The sequence below is a fragment of the Sceloporus occidentalis genome, unplaced genomic scaffold (genome assembly GCF_023333645.1).
Source record: "Sceloporus occidentalis isolate IW3139 unplaced genomic scaffold, rSceOcc1.0.p SCAF_8, whole genome shotgun sequence".
NCBI lineage: Eukaryota > Metazoa > Chordata > Lepidosauria > Squamata > Phrynosomatidae > Sceloporus > Sceloporus occidentalis.
This window is the reverse complement of record NW_028316988.1, coordinates 44,062,344-44,077,162: the sequence shown is the minus strand read 5'-3', so window position 1 is coordinate 44,077,162 and position 14,819 is coordinate 44,062,344. Positions and strand designations below refer to the sequence as shown.

General features: G+C 41.9%; 1 protein-coding gene across 2 annotated transcripts in view; it reads left to right on the top strand.

Moving 5' to 3' along the window:
• LOC149308798 (uncharacterized) overlaps positions 1-14,819 on the top strand; it is an 87,927-nt gene that overhangs the window by 62,151 nt on the left and 10,957 nt on the right. For both annotated transcript variants that reach the window (XM_089536484.1, XM_089536486.1), the window contains exons 31-41: positions 669-836; positions 1,576-1,665; positions 2,792-2,941; positions 3,760-3,858; positions 4,492-4,581; positions 4,733-4,872; positions 6,107-6,233; positions 6,999-7,079; positions 8,811-8,909; positions 9,156-9,206; positions 9,860-10,045. In XM_089536484.1, the coding sequence (XP_089392610.1) occupies positions 669-836; positions 1,576-1,665; positions 2,792-2,941; positions 3,760-3,858; positions 4,492-4,581; positions 4,733-4,872; positions 6,107-6,233; positions 6,999-7,079; positions 8,811-8,909; positions 9,156-9,206; positions 9,860-10,045 (1,281 nt within the window). The remainder of the gene's footprint in view (positions 1-668; positions 837-1,575; positions 1,666-2,791; positions 2,942-3,759; positions 3,859-4,491; positions 4,582-4,732; positions 4,873-6,106; positions 6,234-6,998; positions 7,080-8,810; positions 8,910-9,155; positions 9,207-9,859; positions 10,046-14,819) is intronic.

Below are 14,819 nucleotides of genomic sequence, written 5' to 3'. Positions count from 1 at the left end.
TGCACAATAAATCACGACAAATACAATACATCTTTAGATACGGTACAATAAAACTATTACATTACAAAACCATACATTACAAAGGCAGCACCTTCACCCACATGGAGTAGGTTTTGTCCAAAAATCCCTAAAGGATGCTGAAGACATAGAAAGATGCCTTGGTTTTCTCATATGAAAGCAAATGAATAACTTCATTAGTTGTGCAGTCAATAAACCTATTCCTGGTAGCAGTCTCAACTCAGGCTATTACACACACAATTACAGACATATACAATCTTATATAATTGTAAAGGTAATATCCCTGTCAATCAAAATGATTATGGTTTTTAATACATTGGATCACAAATTTCCATTTTTCCATAAACAACTGCCTCTTGAGCCATCAATCAGAAAATATATATAAGGTCTGTCTACCTGACGCAGCTTTTGCAGCCATTTGTACAAGTCTTGCGCCTACAACACCAGACTCCTAAATTTATCATTTTTGGAGTCCTGTCATATACTTGGTTTTTATTGAATTAAGGCCATGTAGGCAACCAATCAACTTTACATTCTAATCATGCTGATGCAAAACACAAATTGATATATATGACATGATTTGCAATCATTCTAGAGCCTCTTCCATAACTGCTCTCACTGAAGGACTGTATTCTCATAATGTTGTCCAGGACTGCAAGGTATAGCCGGTGAAAAAGGAGACCCTGGCCCGCCAGGATTCGACGTTCCTGGTCCTCCAGGTGACCGAGGCAGTCCAGGTTTCCCAGGATCCCCTGGTTCCCCAGGACCACCGGGTCCAACTGGGCCACCTGGCCGAGACGGAAGTCCAGGATTCCCAGGTAAATTTCTTTGGGGCTTTTTCAAGGATGCGGTGACCGAGAACTTGGCTAGAAATGGATAACTGTCTGAATGCTGGACAAGGATTTGCATTTGATTCAGTGGGCATAGTCTGAATGAGTCATCAGAGAAATTTAAGGCTTGCAAGTGGGCTTCTTTGGTATTATTTCAAATGAATTGGTGATGAAGGCAGAGTCTGTATACAGGTTTCAAGTCCCCATGATGGCCGGCATTATTTTACTTTAATGCCAGCTTTCTGGTTAATTTTACAGAGACACACTTATGGCTTTAGTAGAATTCTGCCTGTAAGAAACATCTTAGATCCCAAGCATAAATAATGGGAAATGACAGATCCATTTGGCCAAGCTTATAGTGAGACCATAGGTGCTTCTGTATTTCCATAATAAGATGATTATTGAAGGTTTCCAGGTCTTTTGAAGCCTTTCTGTATTAGGCATGCCAACCAATCCTTAGATCATCCTCATGAGCAAGAAAATACTTAGTCAGTTATGTTACATAGCGTTGTCTTTATAGCTTACAATAACATGGCCACTTCTGGACTTTTTGATTGTGGATCATTAATTTAAGCACTACAGTTAAGAAGGATTTCAATTTGTCATCTTGATCTTTTGAAGGGAAAGCAGCCAAAGGGTTTAGACTCTGTGTGTGAGAGAGAATGTATTGGACTCAGAATAAAACTGTGATGTTGTGCCTTAAACTGTGATGTTGTTGTGCCTTTAGGTGGCAAAGGTGAGATGGGAGTGATGGGCGCACCTGGGCCACCAGGTTCACCTGGAACCCCTGGCAGAAGTGGCCTTCCTGGCCCCAAAGGTAAGATGTGTGTGGCTCTCCATTTTCATGGCGGTGGGTTTAATGCGGTGTTGGGATATGTGACATTGCAATGTATACATTGGTGCATGAGACTCATCTCTGAAAGGTTCTGAAAGTTCAAGTCTGTTTTCCATTTATCACAAACAAATAGAAAAAAGGTAGATTTTTGATGTTCTACTTTGCTGTGCAGGTGCATGGTGGCAGTGTTATTAATTAATTAATTAATTAATTAATAATTAAACTTATATCCCACCTTTCCATGGCACTGTCTAATCATGTAGAATTAATCATTCTTTTAAAAAACAATGTTGAGCTAGGACCAGTGTATAGTTCAAATTGGGGGCAGGTTAAAAATAAATTTTATTATTATTATTATTATTAGTAGTAGTAGTAGTAGTAGTTATTAGTTATGGAATCCACTCATCCTAATCCAGTCCCTAGTTCACAGGTTGCCATTAGCCTTAAATATGCAAAGGGATCTTGTAGCACCTTTGAGACTAAGTGAAAAAGAGAAGTTGGTAACATGAGATTTCATAGATTTGAATCTGCTTCCTCAGATGCGTGGAGTCATTTATCCCCATTCATCTCAGGAAAAAGACTAAGGCCTGTTACAGACTGCCAAAATAAAGCTGCTTCGGGTCTCTTTGGAGGTATGCTATTTAAATGATGCATGGGTCCTAAGAGTCCGGAGGTTGTGCCAAAGCCACACTCCATTCCTAAGCACTGGAGTGCAGCTTTGGTGCAGCTTTCGGATTCTTAGGATGCATGCATCATTTAAACAGCATACCTCCAAAGAGACCCGAAGCAGCTTTATTTTGGCAGTCTGTAACAGGCCTAAGATTCCTTTCCATACGGTTTTTCTAGACTAACATGGCTATGTCTTTAAATTAGGCTTAAGTGTGTGAGGTGTGTATGTGTGTGACCATTTAGACCACCCTGAATCTATTGGAAGAAGGATGTGATATCAAACAGTGTTCGGTACACCGTACCTTTTGAATTCTTCAGATTACACCAATGCTTTGACGCTAACAAACCTAGAATGCCACTCCTTCCTTTGGGGATTGTATAGCATTGGCAAAGCAGTCTGAATCAGTGATACATTCTCTGTGTTTGGGTACCACTTTAGGCAATGATGGTTTACCTGGCCAGTCGGGCCGCCCAGGATCTCCGGGACAAAAAGGCAGCAAGGGCGAGACAGGTCTGCCTGGACTTCCAGGAAAAGTGGATCTAAGCCAGTTGGGCTCAAAAGGAGAAAAAGGAGAGCCAGGAACTGCCGGTGAGAAAATCCTGCCTTTGTATTTCCCCCTGATATAATATAGATCTTGAATATTTGCTGTTTTCCAGACTTGGGATTCTCATTTAACCTCACCTTGCAACATGGGGCCCATTGTGGGATGGATATGTTTTCCGCTGAGATGTCCTTCTCATAGCACTTTAATACTGCAGGCTTCAAGCTTGCAGAGTCCTAAGATTAACCAAACGGAGCCTGATGTGAATTTAGAATTAAATAATTCTGAGCCATGGAATTTGTTCCAAAAACAAACATTGAACAGAGCTTACTGACTTTGGGCATAAAACTCCTGTTTGCCCCAACCTTTCTTCATTAAATCAGTATAATGCAAGGAGGGAAGCTACTATTGCTAAACTATTGATAATCAAGGGCCCCAGGGAGAAAAATTAACTCTTTAAGTCTGATAGGAGGTTGAACTGAACAATTTATACAACAACACAGTACCAGGTATTCTGATTCGGTTAAAACAAATAAAAGGTCCCAGGTCATCCTACCTCTGCTCAATGAACTGCATCTTTTATTACTTCGGTTACCTGATTTGTGAACCTAACAAATAGAACTTTAGTGTTATCTTCAATGGAAAAGCATGCTCAGCTCTGTGAATAGTCATATGTTGTGTATTGGTTTGAGTGGGGTGTGTCTGCATGCCAAAGTGCCCCTTGGGACCCTTGCACAATGGTTTTTAGCTGGACAAACAGGAAAGATGCCACTGGAGCCTGAGGAAGACTGCATCGTCTTGCACTTTCCATTTGGCCATGCACCTAAGTATAAATGCATCTAATTCTCCCTTTCTTTTCTTGAAGGTATTCCTGGTCTAACTGGGCAGAAGGGTTACCAAGGCATCTCAGGTGACCCAGGGCCTCCTGGACTAGTTGGGCAGCCAGGCACACCTGGACTTCCAGGTGAGGAAAAAAACGATAGCTTGCCTAACATGTGAATGTACAGGCCTAGTTTGGTTAGCAAAACCTATGGCAAAGACGCTCCTTGTTACAAAGGCTTCCTGTGCCCTCAGTCCCACTTTGCCTCCTCCTTCTCCTCTGGAGGTTTTTTTAGCAGCATCAGCATCAGGTGGATGATGAAGGAGGTTGGAGAAACATAGACCTTCACAGCTGGGTTTCAGCAGCAGATCCGCAGTAGGCAATGCAATAAAGAAGATGCTGGAAAAGAATGACATTCTAGCCAGGCCTGAAGTAGCCATGTGTGTCTGCCTACAGCAAGCAAGATATATTGCAGCTGCCTCCCAAAACCCTTAATGAGCATGCTTCAATAGCAAAACACAAAGAAAACACAAATGCACATTGAGACAATAACACTTAATTAGCACATGCCTGAAACAAAAAAATTAAGATTTCCTGGATATATTGGTTTTTTTAACGGGAATCCATGGCAGATACTAGACTTGGAAGATTATGCATGATGAGTCTATGAATTCTGATGCTTGAATGCTAATGACATAACAGATCTGATGGACTCTATGTGTGTTTGTTGGTGGAAATGATTGTCTAGCATCAATCTAAGAAATATGTTTTTGCTAGGTCCCAAAGGCGATCGAGGATTACCTGGCCCCCCTGGACCAACTGGACCCCCTGGACAGAAAGGTTCTGGTGGCGAAATGGGTCTTCCAGGTAACTAAGATATTTTTTTTCATTCAGGTCTGTTGTTGGGATGAATTTTGTACTAGAGATTAAACTGAAGACATTTAGTTTGTGAACATAGTTAGGGACATATTTGAAGGTTCAGAATCTGCTGCAACCTTTCTTGTTAAATTTTGGACAGGTTCCCCGGGTGCGAAAGGTTCACAAGGCATAGGAGGGCGCCCTGGACAGCCTGGTTCTCCTGGGTTTCCTGGACTGAAAGGAGACAAGGGTGATCCTGGACTTTCGGACGTCGGTATTCCAGGTCCCCCTGGCCCTAAGGTATGTTGCTGGAATGTCCTTTTCAAGGATATTTTATCAGTGTCATATAAAGATCTTGGCTTCCCTTTTAGATACATTTTGTAAGTGTGTGTGTGTGTGTGTGTGTGTGTATACACATGCACATACAAACAAATACATAAACATGAATGCAGAGGTGGGCAAGTTTGGCTCTCAAGAAGTTTTTGGACTGTAACTTCCATAATCCCTCACCATTGGTTTTGCTGGCTGGGGATGATAGGAGCTGCAAGCCAAGTACCCATCACTAGTTTAATGAATGCAGATCATCACAGCATTGGCCTGTTCTGGCATGATTCTTGAATATTCCTTGAGCAGAGCTTGGAGAAGTTACTTTCTAGAACTACAACTTGTAGAATTCCTTACTCAATGTGTTCATATGGGTGGCTGAAATAGTGCCGCCTTTGCTTTCTGATGGTTCAGTGTGCACCAACTTTGTCTCATGTGCAAGATTATTTAAAATATTGTGTATAAAATTATCTTCAGGCTATGTGTACAAGATGTATACGAAACATACATTAATTTCATGTTTAGACCTGGGTCTCATCTCCAAGATATCATGCCACAATGTAATACAAATATTACAAATATTAGGGGATCCTAAATGCTTCTGATCCCAAGCATTTTGAATAAGGGAGACTCAACCTGTATGCACACAGGTGTGAGATGCACTCAAGCATGTTGAATCGTCATTGGACTTATTGAATTTTACATCAAACCCATTCAATTTGCTAAAGGGTTTTGGAGGTGAATATCTTGTGAGCATGTGAGGCTAGTGCTATTTTGGATACACAGAAAGCCACACTGAGAAGAGCTTGTTCTTCATAGTGCTTGCAAATGAGAACAGAGAGAGAGAGAGAGAGAGGTGAAAGATTAACTTCTTAAGGGTTGCCAGGTTCTCCACAGAGAAATATGGGATGTTTGAAGCTGGCCTATATGAGGCTACCTCCGGCCCTGCAAGAGGAGAGTTTCTTTTGAGATCTCAGGTCTCCCGTGAAAATTCATATCTCACAGGTATCCCAAAACCCATGTAAATCTTGTGATGGCCTGCTCCACATCAGCCCAGATGGATGGAGACAGACCCTTGTTGTTGCATACATACCACAGATGCTGGTGAAACCTCAGGAATAAACTCTTCTAGAACGTGGCCTCATCGCCCAAGAAACCCACCAAAAACGAGGCCCCTTCTTTGTTTTTGACCTCTCCGGTTTTTTTCCAGGGCGATGCAGGATTGCCTGGCTACTCAGGGAGTCCTGGTATCAAAGGGTCTTCTGGCAATCCTGGCTTGCCTGGTTTGCCCGGTAATCCAGGTGCAAAAGGTGAACCTGGCCTCCCCGGGTTCCCAGGTAATTAATTTCTTGTTTCATTTGACTCTTGTTTTTTCTGTTTTTCTCCATGCTTTCATGTTTTGGCTTCAGGTAATTCTTCTTCTGCCTTACGGTTTTCCCTTACTGGTATGTACATAGTGGACTCTAGTAACATGAACAGGGGATAAAGTCAAGACGTTGTTCCAGGGAAGTGAATTCTTCTCATCCTTTCCCTCTCATATTGGTTTTAAAGCTATGGCTGGGGAACCTATGACCCTCCAGATATTGTTGGATTGCAATCCCCATTGGTCCTGGGAAGTCTCAATTGAAAACATTAATGTTTCCCAAAGCTTTGAGAGGTTTATATATATATGGATAATTTCTTTTAGTTTTGCAACGGTGTTGTATAGAGAAATTTAATTCAAAAAATCAACCCAAAAACCCTGGGTGGACTTATTACAGGTCAGCATAAGTACTATAACTCCTTTCAATGAAAGGAACCATCCCCATCGCTGAGTAGAATAGCAAAGGGAAGAACTTTTCTCCCCCTTCCAATTTTATCCCCTGTGTTTGGACTATAATTCATAAACAAGTTATTCCATTTTTCATCCTATTTTACTGGCCCCATCTAGCTGCATTGCACCTCCTTTATTTATCCATTTCCTTGTTTGCAAAGAGATCTTGTAGCACCTTATGGACTGTGCAAAAGAAGTTGTATGTCAGCATTTGTAGACTTGGTCTACCTCCTCTGACGTCTCTCTGAATTAATTTCCTTGTTTGTAAGCTAAAATTCTGCTTTCACAGGGACACCAGGTATGCCAGGACCAAAAGGTATCGATGGACCCCCAGGTAATCCAGGCGTACCAGGAACACCTGGACCTCCAGGTACATGTTCAGGGATGCAAGATCTGTCAAACTTTGGGGCAAAGTGGGCAACTGCTTTTTTTGTTCTTGGTCTACTTGAATTGTCCTGAAGCTAAGCTTTTAGTAAAACATAGCAGTTACACATAGTGTTGAGAGTCAACATGGCGTAGTGATTTAAGAATTGGATTAAAACACTGAGAGACCAGGGTTCGAATCCTTGCTTGGTCATGGAAATTCGCTGGGTGACTTGGGCAACTCAGCCTCAAAGGAAGCCAAGGACAAACCCTCTCAGAACAAACCTTACCAAGAAAACCCTATGGTTGTATGCCTCAACAACCTGAAGGCACACAACAGTAGCAACTGTATAGTATTCCCACTTCTCTGACTCCTGAGAGGTTCTGTGCAGACTTACCTGTCCAAATGCTGATCCAGCATTGATTTAACATTCAGAAACACCCATCATGAGGCAAGAAAACTTGCAAGAATACGGTGCAAGATGCTTCCAAAAGAGATAGACTTTCTCCTTTTTTTCTGAAAGAAGGAGGCTTTCAAAATCAAAATTTCCCTTATCTGTTGATAATCTGGAATGTGAAGTCTATGCTTTAAATATAAAAACCAATTTCTGGTTCCAGTGATAAAATCAGTAGCCGTAGCAATTTAAGGTAGCTTAGACTCCCCCATAGATGTTGGAAGCATTGCTTTTCCTTCTTTGGTGTACATCTCCCAACATGTTAGCAAACAGCTCTGTGATGGAAGGATGCATTGGGTAATGCTGCTCATGGGAAAGAAGGCTGGTTAATACTACCTCCCTTTCTTCTCTTCTAAAACTTCCATTGGATGTAGCCAAGGCAGTTAAAGTGGTATGATGGCACTATATGTGTATAGTGTGCATGGGCCCAGGTGTCCCCTATCACAGAGGGTTGAGTGGATGGAAGCAAGTGTAGACCTTGCTCATCTTGGACACTGGAGGACACAAGTGGTTCTTGGCCTGGGTCTGGTAGTAATAGAAATACAGCGTACCAAGTGAGAAGCTGTCCATGTGGCATGAGTACGGAAAGAGATCTTGACAGTTACTTTTGGATATGGCCTTCATAATCCAGTAAAGAAAAGGGGAAAATGTACTTCTCAACAGCTTTTTCCTTTAATGTGAATTCTTTACAAACTGAGATTGAAATTGAGATGGAGTCTCCCTTATCCAGAACGCCAAAATCTGAAATTCTCCAAAATCCAAAACTTTTTCACGGGTGAATGAGATAGTGATGCTTTCTGATGGCTTAGTGTGCACCAACTTTGTTTCATGCACAAGATAAAATTAACCATCATGCTTTTTGTATAAAATGTATACAAAACATAAATGAATTTTGTGTTTAAACTTGAGTATCATCTCATTATGTATGTACAGTGGTCTCTTGTCATCTGCTGGCTTGGCATCCTTGGAGTTGAGCATCCATGGATGGCAAAGCCCATTGTTTTCAATGGTGGTGCATGCACCCAGCTGTGCTGCCATTGGGGACAATGGGTCTTAAGGTCCTACGTTTTTTTCTTATCCATGATGCGGGAATGGAACAGCTACAAAGGGCCGACTGTCTGTGCGAATACAGATATTCCGAAATCCGAAAAATTTCAAAATCCCAAACACTTCTAGTCCCAAGCATTTTGGCTAAGGGAAACTCAAACTGTACAAACTTAAACAAACCTCAAGACTGCCAGAAAGCCTGCTATTTTTAACATGTTCTCCTCATCTGTTCATAGGTGACCTTGGTCGCCCTGGTCCTCCAGGTCCTTCAGGAGAAAAAGGACAACCTGGGCAAGACGGCATTCCTGGACCGGCAGGACAGAAGGGAGAACCAGGTTAGCAAATGCCTTCCTTCTCTTGGATGTCCCACTTGCTTCCCCCCCCCCCCCCCATTTATTCTTTCCAAACAGAAGTCTTCCCAGTACATCTTCTGGGACCTGATCTGTTTTCCCACTCCGACTGCACCTTTTTAAACTCTGCTACATATGTGTAAAGTTATGCAATGTAGACAGCCATATAGAACCACATCCATAATACATAACCATTCCATTGACTTCTATCATTGTTGTTGTTGTTTTCAGGTCAACCAGGGTTTGGTCTTCCCGGAAATCCAGGACTCCCAGGACTATCAGGCAAAGTTTTATTTGTCTTTATTCATGGAGCAGGTTGATCCTAGATCAGTAGTAGAGATCATACTTTGTATATAGAAGGTGCCAGGTTGATAATATCTGAAAATATCCAAACGACAGACGTAAAAGTGGGTATATTGAATGTCAGAGACTCAGAGAAGCTTAACAAGGAGAATACTAGACACCCACAAGAGTATGTCTCATTTGGCATTTATTCTCATAGAAAATGCATTGTGAAGAAAATTGCAATTTCTGTGCAGAAAACAAGATTTTGGCTAATGTTTTTAAAGCAGAGGAGTCTTGAACTGCAAACAGTCCTTGAAAACTGCAGCTTTCAAGACTTTATCTCAGCAAAGTTGTTCATTTCTTCTTGCAATAGTAAATGTTACCAAGATTTGCAATCCTAACAAACATGACTTTTGCATAGGTTTTTTGGGTGGGTTTTTGGGGCTAAGCGGCCATGTTCTAGAAGAGTTTATTCCTGACATTTCACCAGCATCTGTGGCTGGCATCTTTGGAGAAATGAAGATGCTGGTGAAACATCAGGAATAAACTCTTCAAGTACATGGCCATGTAGCCTGAAAACCCCACAAAAAACTATGGATGCCGTCCATAAAAGCCTCTGACTTTTTCAATTTCTTGTTTTCAAACAACAGGTCAAAAGGGTGACCCAGGTTTACCGGGGCCCCTTGGTCCACCAGGCCCCCCTGGTCTGAAAGGAGAGTCAGGGGCCCAGGGCTTTCCTGGCCTCCAAGGCCCACCAGGCTCCCCAGGACTCCCAGGGCCACCATCAGAAGGACCGAAGGGTAGCCCTGGTCCACCAGGCATACCAGGAAGGCCAGGTAAGAAAGAGAAAAATCAGCACATTGAGCCTTTTGCTGACAGGTTATCGGTCTGTGGAATTAGACTGAACTTTGCATCAGTCCCTTTCGGTATTTATATGTTGCTTGTTTAATGCTGGAAGGTATTAACTTGATATCTTCTGGCTTTCCGTAATTTGCTGTGAAAGCAATGTCGAGAGAGAGAAAATAAATAGCACTCCCTCGATAACCTGACAGCAAAAGTTTGCCAACTTGAGATGGCCTCCGCATGTCATCACAGCAATCATCCAGCCAAGCACCCAATCGACTTTTAATAGCATCCGCCAAATGTGCCTGTACCATGACGCCACATTGATAAACAAATCCATCTTGTGCACCGAACATAATAATAATATGCACTGCCCGCAGGATCCATTGAAATCAAATCCATGTTAGCAGCACAGCATGACCAGATTGTATCATGGTTCCCGTTCATCTTTGCGTCGCGTGTGCTTTTCCTTGCTCCATCAATGTCCTGTGGCTCCGATGGATTCAGTGCGCCACATCATCTTCACCCTACCATCCCTTGTCATGTTTGCTTTCCCTCTGTGTGCTAATTCTTGGAAGTGATAATTTCCATTGTGGGCGAACGCCACTGAGCTGCTATTGGGTTTCTGACAAAATCTGGACAATGGCTGAAACGTTAAAACAGAAAAGGTAGACTGCCTTTCATCCTATTTTTCTGCCTTATTGTCCTACATTAAAACCAAGAAAGGCAGCTACAAAGTGGACAAGCCTTTGCATATTGTATGGTTTTATTTGTAACTGGCCCCCTTTGTGTGACTTCTTCATTAAAGTAGAATTCAGAGACATAGCTGTGTTAGTCTGGAATATCAATAAGCAAAGGGATCTTGTGCGAAAGAAGTTGTAGCATGAGCTTTTGTAGAGTTGGTCTACATCCTCAGATCCATGGAGGGAACTAGTGCCCAGGAAGGACCTTTGTATGAATATTGATGGAAATGCAAAACTTGTGAGTATGGTGATGAGGTGATACAGTCTATAAAGGTCCTTCCTGGGCATCAGTTGATTCCATGAAGAGAACATGCCCATGGGAGCAGTTAGAGAAGATCTCAGCTGATGGTCAGGTTCATGTGGTAAAGCCCTTCTGCATTCATATGAACCTACCCATTAGCTGAGATCTACTGAATCTCAGAAAATCTTCTGGATCTTCAGTGGCATTTTCCACGTAGTATATACAGTTTTGCGTGCCAGTAAAATACAGTGGGCCCTTCCATTACGCAGGCGATCCGTTCCCATGTAAGGGAAATCCCACATATGCTGGAGCCCATGGGGCTTGTGCCTACGGTGTGGCGCAGCACACACGCCACAGGCACACTCTCCATTCTTTCAGGGTGCACCATGGCTTTTTACGGCATGGCTTCCAGCATATGCGGACACACTGTACATTCAAAAATAAAAGAGCTTCATACTTAGAAGGAGATAGTATCAATCTTGCCCAGAAGCAAACAATTGCTGTGAATGTGTAGCCCACACTGAGGCACACCTGAGGAGCACCTGTTTTCAAATTCATTAAGCTTCTTTTGAGAGAGCTAACAAACTTGGAAACAAGGCACATGATCCTCTTGTTTTAATGCAACAGTGTGGGGTTTTGTCACCAGAATTTGGCATTACGATGTCAGCACAAAAGCTGCAACTTGTCTTAAAACATGGCATGTGGCATTTTTTCCAGATTGGTTAGCATTCCTGGAAGATTTCTAGCAGCTCTAATCCGCTTGAAAACAAGGCGCATGCTCCTATTGCATCTTGTTTTAAAGCCAAATTGAAGGCTATTTTTTTAAACAGATGCCATATTGTTAGCAATTCAGCAGAAGACAGCACATGTACTTCATGGGCCATGTGTGCACACTTCTGTTTGGTTAAGCACCATGAGAAAGTACCAGTAACCGCTCAGTGGTTTTGTTCCCACCATCCTTGTTTGTATTGCATGCATACTGCACCATGCAGAGCATCTGAAGCGCATGTCCCAACATGGGTAGACCAAGCTGTTATTGCCTGTCAAATCAGTCCATATTTGTCCGCCTAAATGAGCCACAATGGATGAAACACCACCTATGTAACATAACCTGGATGGAGATGAAATTGGCTATCCAAAGAAGACATTTCTTGAATCAATTAATTTTAAAGGAATAGTGGCTGCTTGAAACACTTCGATGAAGCTTATGGCATTAACTCTGGCCATGGTTCACATAATACAGTTTTCTTCCTAGGAGTTCCTCCAGCTTTTACACAGGACTGTTTTTGTTAGGAAAACTCCTTAATATCCATTCCATACCAAACTGCAGTGCTAGACCACCTTCATTTAATCATTTTAAGCTGCAACATTTACCATTGCTTTCATGCATTGGACTGCACCGTGATAAACTGATGATGGGTTGCAATAGCTTGGTCTATACGTTATGTACAAAAAGGAATTTTAGATGGATCGCCATGAAAACGTTTAGTTTATTGACATATCTAACCATATTGATGTTTCCCCCTTCTAATGATGGCCTTGGTGAACTTTTGGTCCCCTACTTCCAGGTGCCACAGGTTAGCGCATTAACTCCAGTGTAATAACTTTGCATGAATTTGAATGTACTACTTTGATGGGGGGGGGGATGCCTTGTTCTCTAAGAATGTGTATGCCAAGTCATTAATCTTGCATAGATGTGGTAGATCACTAGTCGTTGAGAACCTACAGTATGGCCAAATGCAGGGATTGGTGGGAAGAACCAATGTGGCAACTCTGTGATCTGAAAATCATTGGCAGAACTTGGGCAAATAGTTTGTAGTATCTAAATCAATGATTCCCAAACTTAAGTCCTCCAGATGTTTTGGACTTCAGCCCCCAAGAATTCCTGGTTGTTAGCCAAGCTGGCTAGGGTTTCTGGGAGTTGAAGTCCAAAACACCCGGAGGACCAAAGTTTGGGAAACACTGACCTAAACTGACTCCACAAGTCACTTGGATATATGTCCACATAGCTAGTTTCTTTACGCTTTTTGCAGATGACAATGGGTATGTTCTGGCTGAATTACAACAGCTTTATTGATTAAACACTTGCCAACACCATACCCAAACATGTACCAACGACCGTACTCATGATGAAGCTAATATGGTGCCATGAGTGTGAGAGGTTCAAATGGTACCTTTGAGTTGGGTTGGGGCAGCTTTATGGAAGCCAGGGTCCAGTTCCCCCATCCCCTCCCCAAGCAAACTCAACTATATTTTCCCCTGCAGTCTGCCAAAATTGGTGTCAGGAAGTGGTGTCATGTCATGTCATTTGGCCATTTTGAGAGGGAGTGAGATGTGCCTTGTAGTCTTTCAGTGTTTCCCCAAAGACAAAGATTCTGGCTTTACTGTTTTAAATCTCATCTATCCTGTTGGTGCCTCTTAAGATGGAAGAGGCCTTGGAGCATCTGCCTTAGGCCAACATCAGAGAGTTCAAGGCGATTCTGTTTCCTCAAAAATAAAAGATGAATGGAGTGACAATTCAACTTCTAAACATGTTGCAGCCTTTTGCAGATAAACTTTTTTAAAATGGTTTTTCAACACGAGAAGTGGATTTTCAGCACTTCTGGGTTGGGATTTCTTTGCTTTATGTAGATCCTAAAGCATCCCAGGGATAGAAAATTGGCTCACCTCATAACAAAATAATCTCCCTGGACACCTTGCAGAGCTTAGAAACATTACTTATTTGGTCTACAGTTGCACCGGTTTGGGCATTCTGGGAGTTGTATTTCAGAAAAGTAACTTTTCCAAGGTGTGACTCAATGCCTAGGAGTGACTCCTCTCAAATGCATTAAAGTTTACATCTGAGTAGACATGAAGAAGATTGCATTGGAAGAAGGGCTTTCCTCCCCACCCCAACAGTGCTCTGATTTAGTGAATATTCTTGTTTCTCTACTAATGTAATGTTACTTAAGCCTAATTATAATGCTGTTAATATCTTTCCATAGAATAGGAATGACTTGGCATATGCATCTATATTGTGTGGATTGCAACAAAGACGTGAAAGTTTTGCTATGATGGCTTTTAAGAAAAAGAAAATCTTCGCAACTACAAGCAGAGAAAGATAGTTTTAAACTGAGATGCCACATTGATATTGCATTAAATCCAGAGTTTAGTCTTAGATAGAAAGCTAGAAAATGGAACAACACCACATTCATTCCTGATGTGCCCTTCATAACAGAAATTGCATAGTGGCTGAAAAACTGGATTTTGCCACACTCGATGCCATAGCAAAACTTTCTTTCTGTTTTGTACTACAATGTTCATGTTAGCCTCATCTTTTATTTAGTAATGTAGTGTGCTAATGTAAGTAGAATTAGAAGATGCAGAGAAAGAGCAAGTGAGATAAAACTTAATGTGTATGCATAACCTGGTATAGAATTGAATGTTGCATGGAATATGTATATTTTTTCAAACGTTTCACTGACACATTTGATGCAGAGGACACCAGCAACGCCTTGCTTTACCTGTCTGCTGCCCCAGAGAAGGCATTGCATTCAGATACACAAGAATCTTAAGAAATTCATCTTAATGTTTAGTGGAGTTTCTTTTCTTATGATTTGAATTGGTTGGTTTGTGTACTAATTCTTTGGAGCAGCAGGAAAAAAGTTCACTTGATCTTCTACATGCCATCGTTCAGATATTTAAAGATGGCTATCTGTCTGGAGCTGCCTTTTCTCCCCAGAGTTCAGTAAACCTGTCTTCTGTACTGAACACAGTAAAATACATAAGATGTTGGCACTTCTG